Source organism: Fusarium flagelliforme (genome assembly GCF_020744385.1).
Source record: "Fusarium flagelliforme strain FIESC 12 MPI-CAGE-AA-0113 chromosome Unknown B0J16scaffold_1, whole genome shotgun sequence".
NCBI lineage: Eukaryota > Fungi > Ascomycota > Sordariomycetes > Hypocreales > Nectriaceae > Fusarium > Fusarium flagelliforme.
Window position 1 is genome coordinate 7,963,409 of NW_025763503.1, and position 22,221 is coordinate 7,985,629.

The 22,221-nt window shown below is 47.0% G+C and overlaps 9 protein-coding genes across 9 annotated transcripts; 6 read left to right on the plus strand and 3 right to left on the minus strand.

Annotated features, from left to right (window-relative positions):
• Nucleotides 1-76: 76 nt before the first annotated feature.
• On the minus strand, nt 77-1,863 carry B0J16DRAFT_353255 (uncharacterized protein; the record flags this gene model as incomplete). The annotated part of the gene is made up of 6 exons (XM_046129298.1): nt 77-259; nt 319-492; nt 548-874; nt 928-1,229; nt 1,295-1,489; nt 1,728-1,863. 6 exons carry the CDS (start codon nt 1,861-1,863, stop codon nt 77-79), a joined length of 1,317 nt encoding a protein of 438 aa, XP_045990543.1.
• Nucleotides 1,864-2,464: 601 nt separating this feature from the next.
• B0J16DRAFT_331337 (uncharacterized protein) lies at nt 2,465-2,968 on the minus strand. The gene is made up of 3 exons (XM_046126567.1): nt 2,779-2,968; nt 2,625-2,684; nt 2,465-2,575 (listed from the first exon to the last, which is right to left on the minus strand). Exons 1-3 carry the CDS (start codon nt 2,881-2,883, stop codon nt 2,507-2,509), a joined length of 234 nt encoding a protein of 77 aa, XP_045990544.1. The 5' UTR covers nt 2,884-2,968; the 3' UTR covers nt 2,465-2,506.
• Nucleotides 2,969-3,763: 795 nt separating this feature from the next.
• Nucleotides 3,764-6,390, plus strand: B0J16DRAFT_392729 (amino acid permease-domain-containing protein; the record flags this gene model as incomplete). The annotated part of the gene is made up of 9 exons (XM_046132020.1): nt 3,764-4,008; nt 4,060-4,120; nt 4,173-4,808; nt 4,885-4,989; nt 5,054-5,113; nt 5,177-5,276; nt 5,332-5,577; nt 5,631-6,151; nt 6,205-6,390. The coding sequence occupies 9 exons, from the start codon at nt 3,764-3,766 to the stop codon at nt 6,388-6,390; spliced, it is 2,160 nt and encodes a 719-aa protein (XP_045990545.1).
• A 179-nt stretch (nt 6,391-6,569) lies between these two features.
• B0J16DRAFT_392731 (uncharacterized protein) lies at nt 6,570-7,664 on the plus strand (the record flags this gene model as incomplete). Its single annotated transcript, XM_046132021.1, has 1 exon — nt 6,570-7,664. One exon carries the CDS (start codon nt 6,570-6,572, stop codon nt 7,662-7,664), a length of 1,095 nt encoding a protein of 364 aa, XP_045990546.1.
• A 520-nt stretch (nt 7,665-8,184) lies between these two features.
• On the plus strand, nt 8,185-10,701 carry B0J16DRAFT_331339 (uncharacterized protein; the record flags this gene model as incomplete). Its single annotated transcript, XM_046126568.1, has 4 exons — nt 8,185-9,127; nt 9,184-9,362; nt 9,408-9,880; nt 9,980-10,701. 4 exons carry the CDS (start codon nt 8,188-8,190, stop codon nt 10,620-10,622), a joined length of 2,235 nt encoding a protein of 744 aa, XP_045990547.1. The 3' UTR covers nt 10,623-10,701.
• Nucleotides 10,702-10,911: 210 nt separating this feature from the next.
• B0J16DRAFT_331342 (uncharacterized protein) lies at nt 10,912-12,516 on the plus strand. The gene has a single exon (XM_046126569.1). The coding sequence runs from the start codon at nt 11,009-11,011 to the stop codon at nt 12,326-12,328; it is 1,320 nt and encodes a 439-aa protein (XP_045990548.1). The 5' UTR covers nt 10,912-11,008; the 3' UTR covers nt 12,329-12,516.
• A 154-nt stretch (nt 12,517-12,670) lies between these two features.
• B0J16DRAFT_392732 (uncharacterized protein) lies at nt 12,671-14,578 on the minus strand (the record flags this gene model as incomplete). The annotated part of the gene is made up of 10 exons (XM_046132022.1): nt 12,671-12,691; nt 12,769-12,909; nt 12,969-13,163; nt 13,230-13,424; nt 13,508-13,561; nt 13,671-13,942; nt 13,987-14,228; nt 14,276-14,307; nt 14,369-14,382; nt 14,431-14,578. The coding sequence occupies 10 exons, from the start codon at nt 14,576-14,578 to the stop codon at nt 12,671-12,673; spliced, it is 1,314 nt and encodes a 437-aa protein (XP_045990549.1).
• A 1,256-nt stretch (nt 14,579-15,834) lies between these two features.
• B0J16DRAFT_392738 (kinase-like domain-containing protein) lies at nt 15,835-18,744 on the plus strand (the record flags this gene model as incomplete). The annotated part of the gene is made up of 2 exons (XM_046132023.1): nt 15,835-16,365; nt 16,432-18,744. 2 exons carry the CDS (start codon nt 15,835-15,837, stop codon nt 18,742-18,744), a joined length of 2,844 nt encoding a protein of 947 aa, XP_045990550.1.
• A 165-nt stretch (nt 18,745-18,909) lies between these two features.
• Nucleotides 18,910-22,099, plus strand: B0J16DRAFT_367919 (uncharacterized protein). The gene is made up of 5 exons (XM_046130170.1): nt 18,910-18,939; nt 19,011-19,578; nt 19,631-20,174; nt 20,224-20,281; nt 20,331-22,099. Exons 2-5 carry the CDS (start codon nt 19,047-19,049, stop codon nt 22,062-22,064), a joined length of 2,868 nt encoding a protein of 955 aa, XP_045990551.1. The 5' UTR covers nt 18,910-18,939; nt 19,011-19,046; the 3' UTR covers nt 22,065-22,099.
• Nucleotides 22,100-22,221: the final 122 nt, after the last annotated feature.

Consider the following 22,221-nt stretch of genomic DNA (forward strand, 5'->3'; position numbering starts at 1 on the left):
CGGAACCTTGTCTCTTATACACATCTATACAGTCTTTGCAAAGCGCAGTTAACAGATAACTTAAACCTACCTTCAGTTAAACAATAACTTGTTCATTTGCTTCCCACTTCCTTTCCTTCATTCTTTGAACCAATTCCACCATTGCGTAAATCAACATTGTGAGTGAAATCAAGGGAATGGATAGGATGGCATAGATCTTCAAGTCAGGTGTTGCGGACCACTGCATAGGGCTCTCTTGCTTCAAAGAGACAAAACCCATCTGTAGGAAATCCTTCTCCGCATTAGCTGCATGATTGATAGTAGTTTGAAAAGACATACCGCGACGAACCCGGCTGGTACAAAGACCAGTGCCAGGACTGTCAGCGTCTTCAAGACGTGAGCCTCTCGCCCTGATTTGTTGGCTAGATCACACATGGCAGACGTATTGCGGCTCGTCATTTCTGTGCTGGTCTTGTTGAACTCTCCGTTTCTCATCGATACAGTGTCTCTCAACTATTGTAAGTTGTTAGCCCTGCCCATAATGGACCTTCACAATAAGATTTCATACCTGATCGGAAGTTGCTTTTGCACGGTCGAGAACTGAAGATGCGTTCCGTAAACCGAATTTGTGTTCAGTATGGCATCGCGCCAACGTCTCCAAGAACCTTTCCAGAATCAAACCCTGTAGGGATGCAGGAGGACTAAGGGTTATGAGATATTGGACTTTCTTTTGGAAAGACTCCAACGTCAAAAGGTTCAGCTCCACGATGCTGATAACTCTTCGAATTTGATCAGAAAGATATTGAAGCTCCTTGAAGTCCTTAGCCGTACTTTGGAGCTTATCAAACTCATTCAGCTTTTCGGGTTCCACACCAGCCATGATTACCCGGTGAAACTAGTAGGACGATGTCAGCTCTAGTGCCTTGCAAGTTGGGATTATTGACTTGCCAGGTCTGTGATTTCATGATCCAAATAGTTGATAAACTGGCGAAGATTGTCCTTGATGCTACTAAAGCTTGTCGTGTGGAGATGAGACCAATCCTGCACGAAGACTGATTCCGTACCAGAGCTCCGAAGGCCTTCGCCCAGCAATTTGCTCACTGCTGTTGGGAGTCTTGCCAGGAGATGAGAGGTTCTGCTGTCATCACGATCGACCTTCTGGTAAATGAGTGCATGACGAATTGCCCACGGATTAGCGCCTCGCTTGATTCCATCTCGTCTATCAATGTACTTCAAGAGGTAACATGATTCTAGTTTCTCCGTTCAGTAAAACTCTTTGTCTTTGGAACTTGATATACAGAGTGAGTCAACGTACCGAATGAAGTCCAAGTTCCGTCGTCACCGATGGTAGTACGAGAGTCAAACCCAGCAAATCCCTCATCACGAGGGAATGTTTTGTTACTAAACGCTGAGACATATTGATACAGCTCCGGGAAAGCACGGAGGGCTGAAAAGAGCTTTATGGCACCAGCCTTTGTTACGGGAAGATGGCTCCATCCGTAAGCAGGCTCTAACAAGCTGGGCTTAGTTTGAGGACACAGTGCTATAGTTTGTTTTATTCAAGGTACTTACAAAAATGAAGCCTTTTCCTTCTTGACTGGACCATCCTCGGTGCGAGCGGCAAGAGTCGAAGGAATGTGATATGTGGATATATGCTCATCGAGTTGACAATCACTCTGTAAACAATCCTCTTCAATTCCTACTCCCTTTGATGTTAGATCGGCTATCCACAGTGGTGGTGAAACTACCTTTTGAGGTTGTTTCAGCGACTTGTATTTCGAATAGTTCATTCGGGTTCGAGAAGACTTTCTCATGGCCATGCTCGAGACTCTCCGCAGCGGAGGCAGCTCGCACGTCATACCGGGTTTCTGAAGATGGCCACATTCCGATTTCAGACATCGAGCATATCATCAGCTTCCGAGATGAAAGTCTTTCCAAAACCGTTGTGCTCACATGCAAGCCCTATTTGTACTCTACAAGCTTCGGTTTGGCAAGGCTATCTGTGTCGAAAGAATACTGCCCTACCTTATGTCACGTTTGTTTATGTGGCGCCTAAACCTGCCTTAGTAGGAGGGGTATTAAGGCTATGGACGCTCCACTATACACTGTGGTGAACCCTATGATACAGGTGCCCACCTCCCTGGAGGCTATGTGTAGAAGCTGTGTGTAGTCAGCGGAACGGAATTTGCCCAGGTGGACTTGCTAGCTCGTCAGGACACCAAAAGACGGATCAGTACCTTAGGCCACCTGCCACGAACGTTGGCCCCTCCAGTAAACCTTGTAACTACGATCCACTGTCCACTGCATTTAGATTTTAGATGAAGTTATTCAGCTTCTTCACTGACCACTCACTCGATGAACGGAAATTTAACTGAGAGATTGGCAATGCACTGTTTTGTGTGTACGCCTTTGTGAATGTGCCTTTCAAACATAATTGAACAGTCAATAAAACACGAATTACTTCCGTAAAATAGACTCAGTCTCCATCATCTTCAACTGCCCATTGATAGTAGCCTACTCTTCCAAATTACTTCTTAGCCCCAAAGGTGAGTGCCCTCTTGGGCTGTGACCTTTCCGCCAATGTAGTTTGTTGGCCCTGTAATCCAAGTCAGACTGGCATGGATTCTAGGCTGTGTGAAGCCTACCTCTGTAATTGCCTCTGGTGCAGTGACCTTCCAAGTACCATCTCTGCCGCCCACAATCTCCTGGAATTCTTATTTTTAGCCAGGCGCTATTTGCGACAATGCATACAGTTTCAGGAGAGGGGCTATGAGGATGGGAGGGGGGGCTTCTCCTTACCTCGATGGACCAAACACCAGTATCGCGTTCCCCAAAGGTCTCAGTCAGCCATGTCACCAGCACATGCTCCCGTACGTATTTCTGAAGAGCTGTTGTGACAGCCATGTCGATCCAAGGCAGAACTTTAGAACGGAGGCTTAAAAGAGCAAGATCTTCGCAGCGGGCTGGATCACACCACTGATTAGTTCTTACGCGTTTGCCAATCTCCCCTTTCAATGGGTATTTGCTGTCAAAAGTCAAACAGTTAAATAGACGCGCCTGGATGCCTTATTACCTAGAGAACCTAGTCAGACTTGACCGACTTTTCAGACACGGGTTGAAAGTGCAACCTGGGCTGAAAGCTGAAAGTTCCATTGTTCTTGGCGCTCAAGTCACAATGGCGTTACCTGCAGGTATACTACGGCAACATAGGCTGGGCGCTTCGTGTCTTGCCCAGCGCAGCCAATGCGATAGTTGAAAATAGGGGTTGGTGAACCCGCAGCCAGCCACAGTACGCCACTCACACTCTGACCGGGCGAGAGAGGAGAGCCTGATTTTCAAGCTCCCTTCAATAATGTGATGAGTCTCTCGTTGATCCAGCCACAGTTCTCCTCTTCGTGCTACAGTAAGATTTTAGCAGGTCTCGGCGTGATTGCATTGGCTGATCAGCCCCTTCTGGAATGCATTGCGACACCACCATTGTATCTGATGTCGAGCCGCCCTGTCCCCTGCCATTCCCTCCGCGTTCGGCCTCCTTGCTTCGAGGACGGGGGAATAGTTTCAAAGCCTTCGGTCGCCTGGATGTCTTGGCGGAGCCTCGTTCCCTTCATGGTTCGCAAGTGGTGCGCCGCGCTCACAATGACTTTAGCTACTGATAATCAGTCCTTTCCCTTTGTACCATGCCAGTAATGTGAAGTTATCCCTCATTGGAAGTTTTATCACAACTCCATTTTTCAATCTTCTGCAAACAGCCTTTCGTCAAGTTCGCAAATGAATGGCCAGTAACATGGCATCCGAAACTGACATTCATGTAACGAGCAATGGTCCATTCAAAGCACGTGCTCCCCAAGATGAAACGAACCAAACACCGCATCAAGAAGGCTTAGGGTCATTCGATGTGTTTTCACTCATCGTCAACAAGATGATAGGCACCGGTATCTATACATCCCCTGCTGTAGTGTACCGAATGACAGGAAGCAAGAGCATTACGCTGGCTTTGTTTGGTGTTGGCTTCGTATATTGCCTGATGAGGTGGGGATTTAGTCCTTCAATCTACAGCATCGCGTACTGACGTACTAACAGCACGGCTATCTACCTTCAATACGCCCACGTCCTTCCGTACAACGGCGGTGAACTGGTATATGTGAGGCTGTCCCTTTTCTATTTCCAGTCCATAGCAAAGCTAACGAGAGCAGCTCGATGAGATCACGTCCTCGGAAAAACCCGCCTACACCGATACGCTGCCCAACGCAACGGCAACGAATGTGAATCCTCAACCGGGAAACATTGAGATGCCACCTTTGCCACCAGGAGAAGCAAGAGCTCGTTCCGCTGGCCCAGCAGCCAGGTCTACGCCATGGTACAAGAAGCTGCTAGGTGATGGCCTATTGGCGTACATCATCTACTCTCTAGCATTCATCGCCTTGTTCAACTCAGCAACCAACAGCCAGCAATTCGGTCGTATGATCCTTCTTTGCCTCCATGCAAATAAGGTGGATAATGATGATGACGTCAAGAAGGATCAACACCTCATGCGATACATCGCTGTTTCGATTCTTTCCATCATTTGTCTTGCACAGTTCTTCAGTCCTCCGTTTGGTCGAAGATTGAATAAGTTTCTTGCCGTGGTTAAGATTGGCTTCCTCATTGGACTAGTCGCCGTTGGCCTGGCTGCACTCAGCCGTGACTTCGACAGCAAGAGCAGCGGTGGTTCCTCTTTGGACAGAGCAGGGGATTGGTCCGAGCGACGCGAAGTTCGTTCCAAAGTATCCTTCGCCAAAGCACTACTTGTTGTTCTTTTCAGCTTCGAGGGATGGGAGAATGCTACCTTCGTTAGTTCTCCTCAATTTCATTCCTTCTTTTTGATTCACAGTGACCACGTTGCTAACCGGGCGTATATCTGAACAGGTTGCCGGGGAAATACCACCAAATAAGCAGCAAAATCTACGCCGAGGGTTTCTCGCCGGGGCCTTTACCGTTGGTTCCCTGTATATGATTGTCGTTGCTGTCTCGGTAAGCTACTACAGCTTCCAGTCGAACCTGTGGAATTCGCAAACACTTGGCTTACTGATCACAGCTCAACGCACTGTCGTGGGAAGAGGTCGTAGACGCTGACAATATCAACTACGCCCCCATGGTACGTCGATTAGTTTCAAAAGCACTTATATGGTTACATGATTAACATGTCCCTACCATCCAGCTCAGTCGAGACACGGCGACAGCAAGAAGAGCATGGGCTATTATTATAAGCATTTCTGCTTTTGGAAGCCTTAATGCCATCATCTATACGTTCTCGAGAGGTAGTTCTAGTTATTTCTACGGTGATTGATGCACCCCTTGCTAACAACTCCTTAGTAAAACAGGTTATTGGACAAGCTGAAGTTCTTCCGTGGTCGCAGTTTCTCAAAAAGGATGACTGCTTAGACAGGAAGCAAGGATCGCAACGTAATGCGTTCCGCTTCAAGTCTCCACAGGGCGGTTTGATCGCACATTGGCTCGCCAGTGTAGTCTTGATTGCTATCTCGGCTTCCATTCAAAGTACCCTTGAGTCAATTGGCCTAGCTGGCTACATCCAGACTTATACCCACTGTTTCATTTTGAGTAAGTTGGACAGATAGACATTGAACAAAGACCAGCTCTAATGTATCCTCCAGTGGTTCTTGGATTCGGGTATTTTAAACTCAAGTCCCAACAAGAACTTCTCAACTCTGCTGGGAATGGACAACAGTCAGCTCCCACCGGACGGTTCGTCGAAGCGCTGGTCCTTGTTTGCACCCCCATATATATTCTTCTTAATCTTGCCATCCTCGTGATCAACGCCGTCCCCCCTTATACGAGCACCAGTGGGGATAAGATCGTGTTTCCTGGCTACGGCTATCCAGTCGTCGTCGCGAGCTTGATCACGGTTGGCACGATATACTACTTATTGTTCTTTGGAGCGGTTCCTCGATCCTACGAATCTATATCCTCCGATGACGAGAGTGAAGGGGATTGTCCAGGTTCACGCGTTGTTGAAGGCTTATTCAGCCCTGCAAACCCATTGAACTTGATGAAGCATGCAGGCGTTGTGTGTGAGATGAAAAAGGAGTATTCCTACAACAAGGAAAAGGAAAGAGTTTTCAGATTTGGAAGACGTTGGAGAATGCAATATTCCCTCGAACGATATGACTCTCCAGTTAGTTTTCCACTCCTCAGCTATGCTGGCATAGTAAGCTAACATGAGAATAGGGTTACGACGCATCAACTCAGGATGACGGAGGGCTTACCATTGCTATGGTCTTATACTGGACTTTTGGCGGAACACGTTTGAAGAAAGACAGAACGCCTTGGGCTAGGCTCAAGGATTGGAGGACTCATTGGGCCAATCTCGCAAAGTTTGTGGGAATAACCCCCAAGCCTGCACAAAACGGGTAAACCAAGGACAAGGGTCTGTTGTGGCGAGGTAGTGGCGGTGCGAGATAAGCTGTTTACTTTTAGCTGTTCAGCTAGCCACGGATGGCCTGTGGCGTTCAAACATTCCAATATTAGTGCGCTACAACGTCTGGGACGGCCAATTCTCCTTTATTGATGATAGAGGGGGACAGCTCTCGCTCATGGGCTGGGTGAATACATACCTTGATCATCAACACGATACCATCAAGACCCTGAGACTCGTAAACTGCTTTGATCAAGCTGCCATCGTCGAGACTGTTCTAGGGCTTGGCTTTTCATATAAGCGTCTTCACTGGGAGGTCATGGCACCATTTGGGTATATCGACGAGGATTTCACTGGCTGGGGGAGCACAAACAGTCCGTTTTTCGAGGGAGACACTCAGAACATCAGATTCAAGAATGTCGGTGATCCCATGCGAACTCCCTTCCGTACCCACGTTTTCATCACCATCTCCCCCTCCGAAACGACATATGTTCAAACGGAATCGATGGTGGTAGACGCGTGCGCAGATCCGGTTGCGGGTGACCTAACATACACTCAATACCTAGCCCAGAAGGCTCTGCATGATGGTATCAGCCTATTGGAGCAGGGCCACGACCTACCTAAGAAGCCTTGGAATGGAGTCGTGACGACTACTGGGACACAGCATGGTTCGACTCTCAACAATAAACTCGAGAGCTTGCACCCAGATGATACTATCCATGTATCTAAAGCGGTCTCCGGCCTCAGCACCGCATTTGCGAGTGATTCACTGGTATCTGATGACTTCAATGCCGAAACGGTTATCCATGCGATTCTTGACCCCATCCTTGCGAACACTGGTCCCGGCGTGGTTTTGAAACCCCAGTCTAGCGTTGACACTACCCTGAACGATTCCACCATTGTCTCCGGTGCTTCTACCACGAAGCTCAGCGTGGCAGGGCAGGTAGTGGGTGGCAGTCCTACCTTCATCTCCTTTCAAATCTCTGAGTTCTCTGGCGGGCTCGAAGATGCTCTGAGCGGACTCCAGCAGCGATTCAATGCTTTCACACTGTCAACAGCTTGGTTGACGGAAAAGAAGATTAACATCAAGAGGACATCAACTACATCTGACAAAGGAATTCATGACTCACGCGCTATGGTATTCGGGACTTATCACTTTGATTTGTTTCTTTACAAGAACCTCATGGTTCAGATCGCTGGCAATTCTAACACGACTTCAGATGCTCTGTTGGACTGGACGAAGGCTATGTGGGCCGAGTTAACCAAGTACTAGAGAGTAGCACATTCAACAGTTTATGACAGGCATCGTTGGGGAGTATCAATTAATAGGACCTGGCAGGTTTAAAATCGTACCAATACAAACCAAAGGATTCTAAGTTGTTCTATTGGATAGCTATAGCTATAAGTCAGCATAACTTACACTAAGACTTACGCTAAGCTATAAAGAGAGATAACCTTAAATATATAGTAGAGTCCAGCTTTAAGTAAGAGCAATATCTTCTATATTTGGGAAATATATGTTATATAAAAAATAAAGCGGTGTATGAGATTATGTACCCTATAGCCGAGGCGTGCTGGAAGAGTGAAACACTCGGAAAATCGGATGTAGGGTTAGCTGCTGGGTGTGACGAACAAATGACGATGGTAACTAGCAACAGAGAGATGAGTGGCCAATAATATCGACGGTATCGGTAAAAGCACGAGGCGATAAGATAAGAACCTTGTCCTCAATACATACCCGCGTGGCGTTAGCTGAGTAATTTACCAGGTTTTCTCCTGTTCCTCCACTGCCTCCAATGCTCAGCTCCGGCAAGGATAAAAATCCATCAATCATGTCCCCATCCTCCACGAAGCTAAGATCGCTGCTCCCACGATCATCAGAAAGTCCCGACAACATCACTACCCCTGGCGACATCAAGGGCCTTCCGCCAAGGCGCCGAGTGTCTCGTAATAAAGTCATTACTGCCTGTCGACCATGCAGGATCAAGAAGATCAAGTGTGATGGCGGTCTACCAGAATGCGGTGTTTGTCGCCACAAAATGCGAAGCTGCGACTACCCAGACGAAGAACTCCTTGTAGGAAACCTCATAAAAAAGCAAAAGGCCCTGCAGGACAATGTCGAATCTTTCACCTCGCTGTTTAGGTATTTGCAGGACAGACCTGCCAGTGAGGCTAACAGTTTGTTTGAGCGGATTCGCGACGGGCTGAGTATAGACAGTGCGCTCGAGTTTGTCACAGCGGAGGGAGGCAACTCGACATTGGCTTCTCGAGATTTACCCAACTCTAGATTAAAATGCACTCAGCAGACCAAAGATTTCAACGTACTCTTTCGGGATGACACGTCGTCGATCGAGGCCTCAGACGCGATTATCCAAGCCCTACGCCATGGCGTCGAATGCTTCTTTTCCTACCTTGGCACCATGTTCCCCATCTACACGAGATCCGAAGTCGATTTGATCATGACTACATTCCTCGCAAGCGAGCCAAGCTCAGATGATCTCGTTGACAGAAGGATTGCCTACGGTGAGCTACTAGCCATTTGTGCACTGGGGCTAGTTTACGACAAGCAGACGTTACCCGACGGTAGCGCGGACATCTGTACCCAATTCTTTGAGAAAGCTCAGTTGTTTGTGGACTATGTCCTTGAGAAGGCGCCGCTGCGTGCGATGCGGATATGCTTCTGTCTGGGTTGTTACAATGTCATTGCCAAATCATCTCTGGCTATAACCTACACAGGTAAAATCTCTCCAAGGCAGTACACAAATAAACTGCTCACTTACCTTTTTCTCTAGATCGGGGTATTCTTATTGGCTCTTCGACTGGATTAAACGTAGGGGAAAGACCGTCGTACCTCCCGGAAACCGAATTCAAGGGATACATCAGGACGCTCAAAGCACTTGTCACTTTGAGAAGTTGGGTCACGGCCACTCTTGGGCATATTCCCAGTCCTGAGATTTCACGCTGCATTCATGTAAGCTGCTAGATTCTCGTCGGTTCTCCACTAACATCTCAACAGGAAACAAGGGAAATGATGGATGATGACAAGCTGGACTGTACAGGAGAGGACGTCATGATAGACATGCTCCAGCAGAAAATGGCGCAAATTACAGTCCTCAAAGCCAACATCCTCCGAACAGCGGCATGCTTCGAGGTCCTGTCCTCCGCTGTTCTAAGACAAATGCAAACCGACCTCGAGCTATGGCGGTCAAGTCTTCCTGTTTATATGCGTCTCGAAGCTTTGGTCCAGTCCCCAACGATCTCTCCCGACCAGCGACGGGTCACGTTCTACATGCACTTGTTCTACATGTCGGCGCTTATTCTCAAGGCTAGAGCCTTGCTGGCTACCCAAGGAGAGATCGTATCTTGCTCTAGAGATTCGGAAGCAGCATCTGCCATACTGGAAGGGGTTCATGCAGCCCGTAGTTCAGCGCGACTACTAGGGCTTATACTTGATGAGAAGGCCGTGGTGAAGAATTGCTGGTTGACCATGTAAGTGTCCTTCCACCCCATCTTATCCTATCATCCCGCTTTGATTTTCCTCTAGATCGCACACAAACTCTGCTTAATTTGTACTAAAACAAGAAAAAGTTATCAATGCTATATTACATGGCTAACACTCAACTACGCTGCTGTCAAAAGCTTCCTTGTCGGTGGCACTAGCCTCTTCCGCCAACAGGATATTACGCTTTCAGACAAATGCGTTGAGATTCTCAAGCTCTGCGCCACCAGGGATAGGATAGCACACGCCTTTCACCTTCGCATTTCTGAATATCAGAGCCTTCTCAAAGAGCACTTGCCAAAGACGGCTGCTGTTGATGTTGATTCTGGATCCTTTGATGACGACTCCCTTGACAGCTCCTATCTCTTCGCCCAAAGTCAGGGAACCACAGAACTTGACCGGCGGGTGCACGAGCTATGGGCGATGCTGTGCTACCCGTTGAATCTGCTCAAAGGAAGCAAAGAGACCAACATTCACTATCCAACCATCGTCGAAGCGTCGGTGAATGCTGATATGAACTTCGCCCAGCATCTCGTCTTATCGTTTGGTAGGGCTGAAGACAGTGGGCCTATTGGTCTATCTCCACGTTCAAATAGTTCTACAGGAAGCGACGGAATTGAGAGGGAGGTCGAGGGTTATGTAAGTGGATCTGTACCTTATGACTGGGAAGTCCTGCCAGGGATCAAATGCGTGGGTGTTGAAGTTGAGTCACAATGCGATGTACGAGGATAAATAATCAAGCTTGGTTCATTTCCCTATTTCTTTTCCCTTTTATATCCTTCGGGCCTCGCTATAAAATACCTACTTGTCGCGTTTTGTATGGCAGGGTTCTTCTGCGTGCTGCTGCCTATTCCCACCCCACATTTTGTGTCGTCGTACGTTTAACGTTACCACATTGGCTGAATGGAACGATTTCAACGTAGGCAGTTGCTAGGCCTCCAATCTGATCCACCATAAGCACTAAATTAAGTTGAGTCATCAACAACATTCCCCGCACGATGCCTAGGACTGTATACGAACAGACAGACTTAGGTTCAATTACCTCCCTTCATAAGCATTTGAACCCTCAAGTTCCGCTTTCGCTCCTCCACTTTTATCCTATATCACTAAATTACAACATGCCAGTAACACTTTCAATCGTCAACCATGCTGCCACAGCTTGGAAAGGGACTCCGGTCGAATGGCCTAAGGACTTCATGAAACAAGTATCACCCAGCGACTACAAACGTTGCCAACGCATCATTCAAACCTCTCTCAACGCCGACCTGCTCCAAGAAAATTACATATCTCCCTCTGAGAATGGCTTCGTATGGTCCGCCTGCCATGCTTACAACCAACATCACCACCTAACCATTCGTCCCGAAGATGTCTGGTTCGCTATCCTTACTCAGATAAGCTTTTTCATCAATGCTAATGCTGAGGAATTGCGTTCCTTCTTTGTTGAGCATGAAGGTCAGAAGGAGCTTGAAGTTATCAAATATGGGACTCTGGATAGTGTCGACTTTGGTGATTTCGCTCGACAAATGGCGGGCCTTATTACAAAGAACGTCAAAGACCCTGAATTGGGTAACTGGGTTATGCCCAGCTTTTCAACTACAACTGATACCGATCGTGTGGTTGCCTCGGTTCTTTTCATGGGTGCCATGCAAAAATACTTCTCTTATTCCTTCGGCATACTTTGCGGTCTACCCTCTGTTACACTCCTAGGGGAGATCTCAGATTGGCAAGCTATTATTAACAAGCTGCCTATGTTGGAACGGCTTGGAGATGAACCTACTCAGTTTGTCGAGATGCTGAGACCTATCCTGAATAACATGATTCGATCCTTTGAGCAACCCGAAGATGAAGAAGTCGTGCGATTCTGGAATACCATCGCTACACACCATCCTATGAGCAGTGGTACAGATTACTATACTGGGTGGATAACTGCCTTTTGCTTCTGGGACGATCAGGGAAAAGCCAAATACCGATCTTCAGGAAAGACCCTTGGCGGCGTGATTTACCCTATTGTCCATATCGATAGTGTGCCTGTTGGGTTTGCCCGTGTGCCAGTCAAGATTGACAACTATGGCACAATCATCAGCAGTAACATGATTGCTGGCTCCTTGGGCATACAGGCGATGACAATGAATCAGCAAAGATTGGGAATGAATATGTCTTCGCCAGAAGGTCCCTCGGCAATACAAACCGACAATGTCGCCAGCCCTCAGCAAGGAGAACCTGAAGTCGCGAGTTATGATACAGAACTGACCGTGATTCAACCTCTATCCGGATGGCTGATATATCAATGCGAGGATGAACAGAAATCGAAAGCTCGGAAGGAGATGTTCGAAGGCTTGGCGCGACAAGGCGGAACTTCCGTTTCACGGCAATTGTTTACATCCAGAGGGAAGGTTAATGAGGACTATATCGATCCTGAGGAAGATTGCATATATTGATGGGATTTGTAGCCTCTTTTCGCGATGGAATTGTTTGTGCGGAGTTGACGTTACTTCTCCGGGGCCTTATTTAAGTATCACTGACCCACAATCGTTTCAACCCTCGTCGATGAATACTAGTTCTTTCTGTTTATAATAGTACAGCCTCTCAATGTAATCATCTCTTCAATAACAATTTAGGTCTTTTGTGAACCTTTGCCTTGCATTCAATAATAAACATTATTTTAGTATTATGGCGTCTCACGTCAGTGACTAGGGCTATCCTAAGAGCGACTAGTTAACCCTTTAAAGTAAGTAAACTCTATTTCTATCTACCGATAAGGGAATGTGCATTCTCATGCATTAAAGCAGTATACGAGAATCCTACCCGAATTCATCGTCTAGCAAGTTCCTTGGTTAACATAAGACCTGCTCCTTCGTTGCCAAATCCAAAACAATACCATTGTTATGCTGGCAAGTATTAGGGTTATTAGAACTGCAATCCATGTTTCATCATGTACTCGTAAACTAAATCCTTTGAACTCTTGTGCGTTCGGCTCACCGCGACTTTCAAACCAAACGAAGGACGTGCTGAAGAATGACTACAATGTGTTAGCGCTATCCGCGCAGGATCAAGTTATGTCACCAGATCAGAACTTACCAGTACTAGGTTTGCCGGCAAATAAGCCAGAGCTATGACAGTCATGATTCTTGTTGACCTAGAGTCTCGGTAGGTCTCATTAGCTATCCATGCCATTGTCTTAGCTTCCACAGAGCCTGCCTCGGAGATTGCGGTAAGTTTCAAATTGTTGGTATATGCCATCTCCTGCCCGTGAAACCTTAGAACATCATCGTACTATAGGCATAGGGATGTCAGTAGTGTCTTCTAAAGCTATTGCGATAGTCCATTCCGAAACTATACCATCTTTTCAAGGTCGCCTGAAACGAGAATCTGCTTCTGAATGACTTGCTTGTATGCTTTTAAGTCACCGACGATGTTACAGACCTCCGTATTGAACACTGCTTGCACTCTGTGGGGGATCCCTGCTAACCCTTGAAGGGCATTTGCATGTCTTCGTAGGCTGTTCAACAAATTTATAGTATTGACGACAATGAGCTGTGCATTGAAGAGCCTTTTTCGGATACTGTAAACTCTATGCTTCGAAGAAAAGTCAAAGTCAAAGTCTTTGTAAGGCTTACAAACGCCGAGCTCCATGTTCTGTCCCAAAAGAAAGATGATAGATCAGCAAAGAGCTAGGAAACACAGAGTAGAATTATAAACTACGAAATGATAGAGAAGGGCTTTGTTAGATCACAGGATCTTGCTGTAACTGTTGACTGTAGAAGGGCCACATTTACTTACACATGGTTCCAGCCTTTTCGATACGTAATTCATGTAGTTCTGCCAGTTGCTAATACAAGCGGAAATAAACTCTAGATGTAGAGTCATGGGGTGAGGTTGGCCTGTCGTGTACGATGAAAAACGGGCAGGAGGCTGTATGATGATAAAGTCGCTCCTAGCGTTGTTTGAACTGTACTTTTGGTATATCGCTGACTGACGACATGACCAAGGATCGTCCAAGGCGCGTCCGTGAAGCTCGAAATGGTAGATCGAATAGCAGATGTCTGATGATACTTATTACTCGTCGCGCAAGCCCAGTCAGTCGATTTAAACATACAGTAGTCTGCTTTAAGTCCTGTTGTACCATCGACCATTTCAGGATTATCGCCTTCGTTCACTGTCGCCGTGGTAGCGCTGCCATAGCACCTCATAATATCTTCGACGTGTGATGACCATCTCCGTTGGAAGCCACCTATAATCTTTAAGAACTGCGGGTCTATCTCGAGGGTGTTGTATAGGTGATAGAACACATTGCTGGTTACATTGAGTCGACTCCACGAGTTGTCTCGTCGTATGATTCTACAAACAGTCAGTAGTGTGATATCAGTATCGACAGTATCACTCACAGCATCTGAGAAGCCCCCGCCGCCTTGTTTTCCTGTAACATCAATCAGCCATCGAATTCCGTTGAAGTGTTTAACATTCCATTGTGAACTAACCTGCAAAACAGTATCTAAATCCTGTTCAGTATATATCCACTTTAAAGTGTTATCAATGGTACCATTGACGGCTGGGCCCAGTCCTGGATGATCCTCAAGTGCGGTAAAGCCAACCCGACATTTCTTTGCTTCATCAATGAAGACTTCTGATTTTATTGCTTCGAAATCAGCATCGTCGAAGCATCTAGTGACTTTTAGTGCACACGCCATTGTCACCGTTGATAGTCATGACACAACAGTATAGTACAATGTTTTGGCACATAATAGGAAGAACCATGAAACGGGGTATCACAAGGTAAAAGTGTACGATGCAAAGAGCAGTGAAGGCTGTGCAGGGTGGCTATAACGACTCAGCCACGTCGATCTTTGAGTGTAATGCATTAAGTAGGATTGCCATCTAGGTGTTTGAAATTACAGGGTATTGTCTTTTCAGCCAGGTGAGGTATACAAATTTGGACTTTTCGGATGCTACAAACAGAGATAGATTATCGACAAAGTCAATTCTAGCAGGATTTCATCCGGTACATATGTCCGTGTTTCTAGGTAAGCATTATGAACGAGGGTGTGCCTGTTGGTCATGCAAATGTCGAGAGTGGGGTAAGAACAGCATCCGTTATGGAAGTACCTATGCTGTACCCTATACATGTACATTAGGCGCATAACCCAGCCTGCTTTGCATAGCCTGGATTGCTGCCTAAAAACTACAGGACGGATGGGTATTACTGCAGCTTGGCACGACATGCGTTTCTGCCTAGACTTTGTGGAACGGATGGATACGAGGATGGCTTTCTGAGACACGCCTTTGTAACTGACGGAATGGCGTTGGAATTCCGTTCACAGTCGCAAACAGCTTACTATTTATTCTCTCAGCATTTGCTAACATTTGCATCCTTCACTTAACTTCAGCAAACAAAACCACTTTCCCCAACGACAACATGGCCATCTCTCGACTAGAGGCACGGTATGTTGACCGTTCAAAGCTAGACGCTCTTCTCAAACGGGAATTTGGAGGCAGCTGGACTGTTGCAGTAAGTCGCCTCGGAGAAGGATGGTAGAAGTGTCTAAATACTCCCGAAGGCCCAGAACGATGTGATTGAGATCACGGCAAGCAGGGAACTTACTCAGGTAAATTGTATCATAGTCAGACATGATAAAGGCTAATAGCCGTGTAGGCGGAAATTCAGTCCGTAACAACAAGTAGTTGAAACAGTGGAAAGATTATCAGGCGTAATGGTGCAGGAGGTGGAACATTGGGGTATCAACCGGCCTTGGCGAATGTCTTACTCTGGATTCGTTTTGTACATTGATGCCTAACCAACCTCAGGCCTACTAGTCAGTGCAGTGATCTATCCTTGAACTTCGACTGCCTGTTTACCTTTTTCTCTTGTGCAATTTAAGTCGAAGTAAATATTCACTTTTAACTACCTTGTATCGAGACGGGTCCCGGGCCTATCTGTGTCTCCACCATGGCTCCCCGACCCAATATCAGTTTGTTGCGACGTGACTTAGACCGAGCAATGATAGCATCTGACTCTGGTCTCCACTTTATACCTACGGCGAGTTTGGAACCAATATTCAACATGCGATCGATCGAGGATGCTCTGTTGGAATTGGACTGCCAGCCAGATGATCGCATTGGCCTTACGGATGAAATCTACGATAAAGGCAAATTGACATTTGCCATTCTTATCCTCATGAGAGAAGAAGAACGCATTATCCTGTTTCGTCAGCACGGCTGCCTGGACTCTCGGCTCCCTCTAAGCAAGGTGGATGTTGAAAGGATCGATGCAGATATTGCACTCTCCTTCGCCGACCAGTATCAGTGGAGAGTCTTACCTCGCTACCTACCGCAAAACATGTGGGAGCATCACCAGGTCTATCGGGACCAGGAGATAATGCCATTTGTCGGTGACCCAGAATACGTAACAGAAGGTGGTTTTGGTGAAATCCATAAAATCAAGGTCATAACATCACAACAGGCCTTTTTCCCCTCAAATGTGTGTCGTCGGATCAGTGCTGCAATTCACATGCCGCTTCTCTGGCGCACTTGCTAATAGATTCAGGGGTTCCATGTCGAGGTTATCAGAAAGAAGTTGAAGCGCAAAGACATCACCAAAGCTGTTCAGCATGAACGGATGTGCCTACGTCTACTAAACAATCTTCAACATCCTAATATCATCCGACTACTGGGATCTTACACACACAGAGGAGAGCAAAGCTTCCTCTTTCCTTGCATCGAAATGGATTTAAGCAACTTTTTCCAACGAAATGATCGATTTGGAGAGTTCAAGCATGATTTCAGTTTCTTTTCCGCATTACGGGGTCTAAGCTCCGCCCTCGCCCAGACCCATCGGCTTCATCTAAATCAGGCAAGGCACGGCGTGGATTTCGAAGCAATCGGCTACCATCATGACTTCAGGCCTAAAAACGTTTTAGTCAGTCGCGATACATTCATCCTGGCTGACCTTGGGTTTGGTAATCTGAAGACGGTAGAGGAGTGGTCTGCAACACCATGGAAGCCAACAACTGGAGATTATATCGCCCCTGAATGTATGGATGACAATTTCATGTCGCAAAGCGTTAGCCGAGCCATTGATGTTTGGGCTTTTGCCTGTTTGATTGCTGAAACTATCACATTCATCAAAGCGGGTTCCAGAGGAATCGAGGACTTCCGCAAAAACAGACTATCACCAGGTCGAGCACCTGGCTGGTCTGATAGTGGCTTCTATCAAACTGATGGATCTGTAAAGGAAGTCGTCAGCGACTGGCTCCGGCACTACATCAATGATGATACGTCAGATCCCATATGCTCTTTGGCTGGACTTTGTCTCGGAATTCTCCTACGAGACCCGGATCGTCGTCCTAACATGACATATGTCTGCAATCGACTTACTGCGCTAAGCCTCCGAGCCCACTTCCTAACGATACAAAATCGATTCATCGACGTCCAATCAAAGCTACATCATTCACAACCCCGAATGAGCAATACCTGGTTTTCTCTGCAACGCTTCGGGGCATGGGGCACTACCCTGGGCTTAGACACGGAAGATACGTCTAGTCATATGGAGAATGTTTCCATCCAGATCTACACCGAAGCGATTACCACAATGCTGAACATCTTTCAAAAGATCGATAACGAACTCGGACACTCAAGCGCCGATGACTCTATCGCTTGGTTTGCGATTGAGTCTGAGGTCGACCAGCTTATTGAAAAGCTTTGGGGCCTGCTACCAGGAAACGACCAAGAACGGGCAGTCGATTGTTGGCATCAGAACATCCTAGCTACAGACAGTGTAGAGGATCTGGACCATGTCCATCACAAGTTGAAGGCAAGATATACCGCGAATGACATGGCAAGCGCCATGGCTCTAATGAAAAAGTTCCACTTGAAGAGCCTGCATCCGGATACCATTCAGTCCAAGGAGGAGCCTGGCAGAATCGAACCAAGTGAGATCAAATTCACGCCTAAGCCTAATGAAAGCGACCATCAATTCGCCCAGTTACATAATAGGCGAGTTTTAGTGGAAACTTTGAACGTCAATTCCAAGGATGTGTCATCTCAGCAAAGGGCTTTGGTACTTTACCTTATGAGCAAAAGCTTGAGCATCGATGGAAGGCCACCTGGGTTAAGAACACTCAAGTGTTTGGGAGCCATAGAAGAGCATCCGGGCGACTCCAAGAGAGACAGGTTTGTCTATCAGTTTCCCGGCAAGGTTGATTCTGACCCCACCACGCTACTGAAGTGCTTGGTAGTTGGAGTCGACAGCCAAAGCAGCCATCCGTACCTCAAAGACAGGTTTCAACTTGCATTTGCACTCACAGACTTCATGAAAGAGTTCCATACCATTGGTTGGCTTCACAAAAACTTCAACTCGCACAACGTGTTGTTGTTCGAGTTTCCCGCTGATGGCACCAGCATCACGCCCAAGTACCAGTGTCCTTATGTAGTTGGGCTGCATGAAACTCGTCCTGACGGCAGCTACTGGGAAACAACAGGCTCAGATGCCTTTTTACACGACTATAGGCACCCGAGGTACAAAAATGGAACTCGCTTTAAACAAGTATTTGACTACTATAGTCTTGGTATTGTCCTCCTCGAAGTTGGCTTGTGGTGTCCGCTTGACAGGTTTTTGGCCAGTCCGCGTTTCAGGAGAATGGGGGCAGAGGAGATCAGTTCAGCTTTGTGTGGCCTGGCCAAAAACAGACTGGGATCGAAGATGGGAAGGGTTTATCGTGATGTGGTTGTTTCATGCTTAGCTTTCGAGGAAGAGGCTGTGGCTGTAACTGGTCCGAAAGCAGGGAGAGAGGACGTACTTCGCCACTTTAGTCGGGTTGTTGTTGAGCCACTAAGGGGTCTTGCGACTGCTCCAATCTGAGACAGTGCATCATTAATTTAGGCAGCAATTAGGCACTCCTGTAGGCCTTCGGAGGGTGCCCCGCATTTGTGATACTGTCAGCGGTCACTTGACTTGGGGAAATCCTTTTTGGATATGTAAGACCCGAGCAATGTGTTGTTTTATCATTTACACCTTGCGAAATTGCAACCTGAAAAGGTCGACATAGTCTAGACAGTAAGATCTTTAAGCTTTTATTCGTTTTTCCTATCTCTTTCTAGCCTGTATTCTCTGACCAAACCTGATAGCTGTAACGAGTCATCAACCTTCTTGGATCCACAAGTATGTCCTACACATCAGCTTCTTTCTCTACATTCATATCTTCAGATGTCCAGGTATCAACTCCAAAAGCTGGATCCAACGATGAAAGCAATCTACTTGCTTTCCTCGCAACGGTCCAGGCGTTAAAAATCCACTTCGTGCCTATTTTCTGGGACGGCGGCAGACCTACCATTGGTTCTGGCGCTACTTCCATGGTACACGAGTCGTTTGTCAACCGCAACACGAGCTTTGCATTCAAACGTGTTAACCGCAACAAGTCTGAAAGGCATATTTACGATGCTCTCATTTGCGAGATAGTCATTCTCAGCGTTCCATGTATTGAAAAAAGTGCAAACATAGGCCGCTTACTGGGAGTCTGTTGGGATATCTCTAGCCGCGACAATATACCGTGGCCGGTGTTAATCTTCGAAAAGTCTCGACATGGGGATCTTCGAACATTCTTGGATTCGAATGTAGGGCGGGAGCTTACCTTTCCCAAGCGGCTCCGGCTTTGTTTGGACATAGGGAAAGGCATCTCAATTCTTCACCAGAGTGGTAAGTGCTTTTTTTCTTTTGCCTGTCTCACTGCATAATAACTTATAGTTAGGGATCGTCCACGGCGATATCAAGCCCGAGAATATTCTGATATTCGATAAAGAAGGGGATTACCAGGCAAAGGTCATTGACTTTGGGTATTCCAGCCTGTACTCAAAGGACGAATGTGATATAAGATTGCCTATTTCCTACCCCTGGAACCCTCCAGAGCATGATAGACCAGCTCGAGAGTGGACTGCAACCCAAGCGAAGTTTGTTGACAACTTCTCCTTTGGAATGATCACTTTGTGGCTCTTGTTCGCGCCCTACTTGACTAGGCAAATACCTCTTCCACCAGACATTGCCATCATTGTTGAGAGGGCTCTTCCAAAGACGGATCCAGAAGAGTTAGTGAACGAGATCGCTATCCTTGGTCGCCTCAAGGAATCCGGTGATGGCCTTTTATCCTTTTCCTTGCATCTTCTCGCTGAAGTCGAAGGACCGGATGAGCAACAACGCCATTGTCTCCGTTCGTTCTTCTCCTCGAGCTTGAGTGCCTGTCCCGAAAAGCGTGAAGCTAGTATGGAAAGGCTCTTGGCACGTCTGGAATGTGATATGTGGGTACCGTTTTTATCCTTCTGATCGGCCTGCACTAACTCGTCGTAGCTGCCCCGAGAGTATCATCCACGAAGTAGCCCAACGTAGGTTTGCGTGTGACTTCAAGGTACGTTAACTAAATAATGGCATCGCCACAAGTATCTCACAGAGGCTAGGTTTTGAAGTCACTGAATGACTTTTACCAATGTGACTTTCGCGTTCGATCACATATCTTCCATCTTTTATCTGACCACCATTTGTCAGACCCAGACTCAGTGTATGAACAACTTGCCATCTGCTACTATCTTGGCTTTGGCACTACAAAAAATGAAGTGTATTTACGGGATGTACTTCGAGGCAGACGGCAATCGACTTTTCAGATCGAGGAAGCTGTCAAATCCTGGGAGGCCACAACTGGTGCTGCTGTGCGCAATGATAGGCGCGACCCTGATGTCAATGACAGCCCTAATCGATTGAAAGGTCATGGCCTAACTCAGTACCGAGTTAAGCAACTCGAGGTACTTCACACCAGCGCCACAATGGATCCAACATTCGCTGAATCTTTCATGAGTGCCAAAAAGCCGACTGCCAGGATGGACCATTTGTTAAAAGACATAAACAACCTGAAACAGGTCTTCAGTCCGGGACACCGAATTTTGAACAATTTGAGGCTTTGCCTTGCGGTTGATTATGTCATATGTGATCGGCATGAGGATGCGGAACAGATGTGTTGCGAAGCACTTAACCTCATCGTGGTTGAGCATGGGGAAGTAGATATCGACGCTTTTCGAGCTCGAGAATTACTCTCAGAGATCTATATCGCTCAATCGCGGCACGAGGAGGCCGAGAGACTCCTGCTACAGGAGATGGGAATCATAAGTAAAAACAGATTCGGCCCAGTGGATCGTGAGGACAGTGCACAACGGTTGGCAAACATATATACCTCCCGAGGGCGGCCCCCGAGAGCAGTGTTAAAGGTTCAGACACGAAACATGAGAAAGTCAGAGCGAACTCAAGGCAAAGAAAGCATTGCAACTCAACAGTTAGTCTACGACCTCGCAGCGACATTTTTCGAGCTGGGAGAGTGGCAAGAAGCCCAGAGGCTTGTTGTTGAAGTAGTGGGTACGACTAGGAACACATTCGGAGAGAAGCATCCAATGGCCATGCTCCATACATACTTCCTAGCCAAGATTTACGCTCACAGCGGCCAGTGGGACAAAATCCTTAAACTGGGCCCAGAAGCACTTGATGCGGCCGAGACTTCCTTTGGGGCGGAACATTTCTTGACGATAGATATAGCAGCCTGGCTGGCATTTGCCTATTCACATGAAGGTAAACTTGCGGACGCGAGTGATTTAGCGGTTAAAGTCAGTGAAACTTTGTTGAGTGCAGAGGAGGAGGATCCCCAGAGGCTATGCGAATACAGTAGTCTCTTCGGCATACTAGATATGAAGAGGGGCAGGTGGAAGGAAGCCGAACAACTGTTTATTGCAATTCTTGAGCAGAGCAAGACTGTTTGTGGAAAGAAACAGCGAATCACAAGGCTAGCGATGGCGAACTTGGCAGAGGCATATATCGGTCAGAAGCGTTGGGATGCGGCCGAGGAGTTATACATCCAGCTGCTGACGATGGTGAAGGAACGTCTTGCAGAAACCCATCCAGAATCCTTAAGGTGCAGGCAGAATCTTGCCGCACTTTACGAAAAGCAGAAGAACTGGAAGGGTGCTTTGGATATGTACATAGAGTTATTAACTATAGAGGAAGGGTCGGACGAGTATATGCCAGCACGGCAGGGCTGGCTAAAGGGGTTGGCCGTTGTGTTACGAAAGCTAGGATTGGAGTGGGAAGCAAGGGATCTTGAAGGAGAAGCTCTGGAGCCGATTGGTGGAAAGGTTCTGCTGCCGTACTAGGATATTCAGAGTAGTGAAACGACTGCATTATGTGGATGATGTATTGGATGGCTTCTCTTATGCTTCCTACTCTTGTCTCTACGGTCAACCCTTAAACTCTTACGATAAAGAGTCTTGAACGTCACCGACGAGATGCTGACTCTCCTTGTGTGGGGAT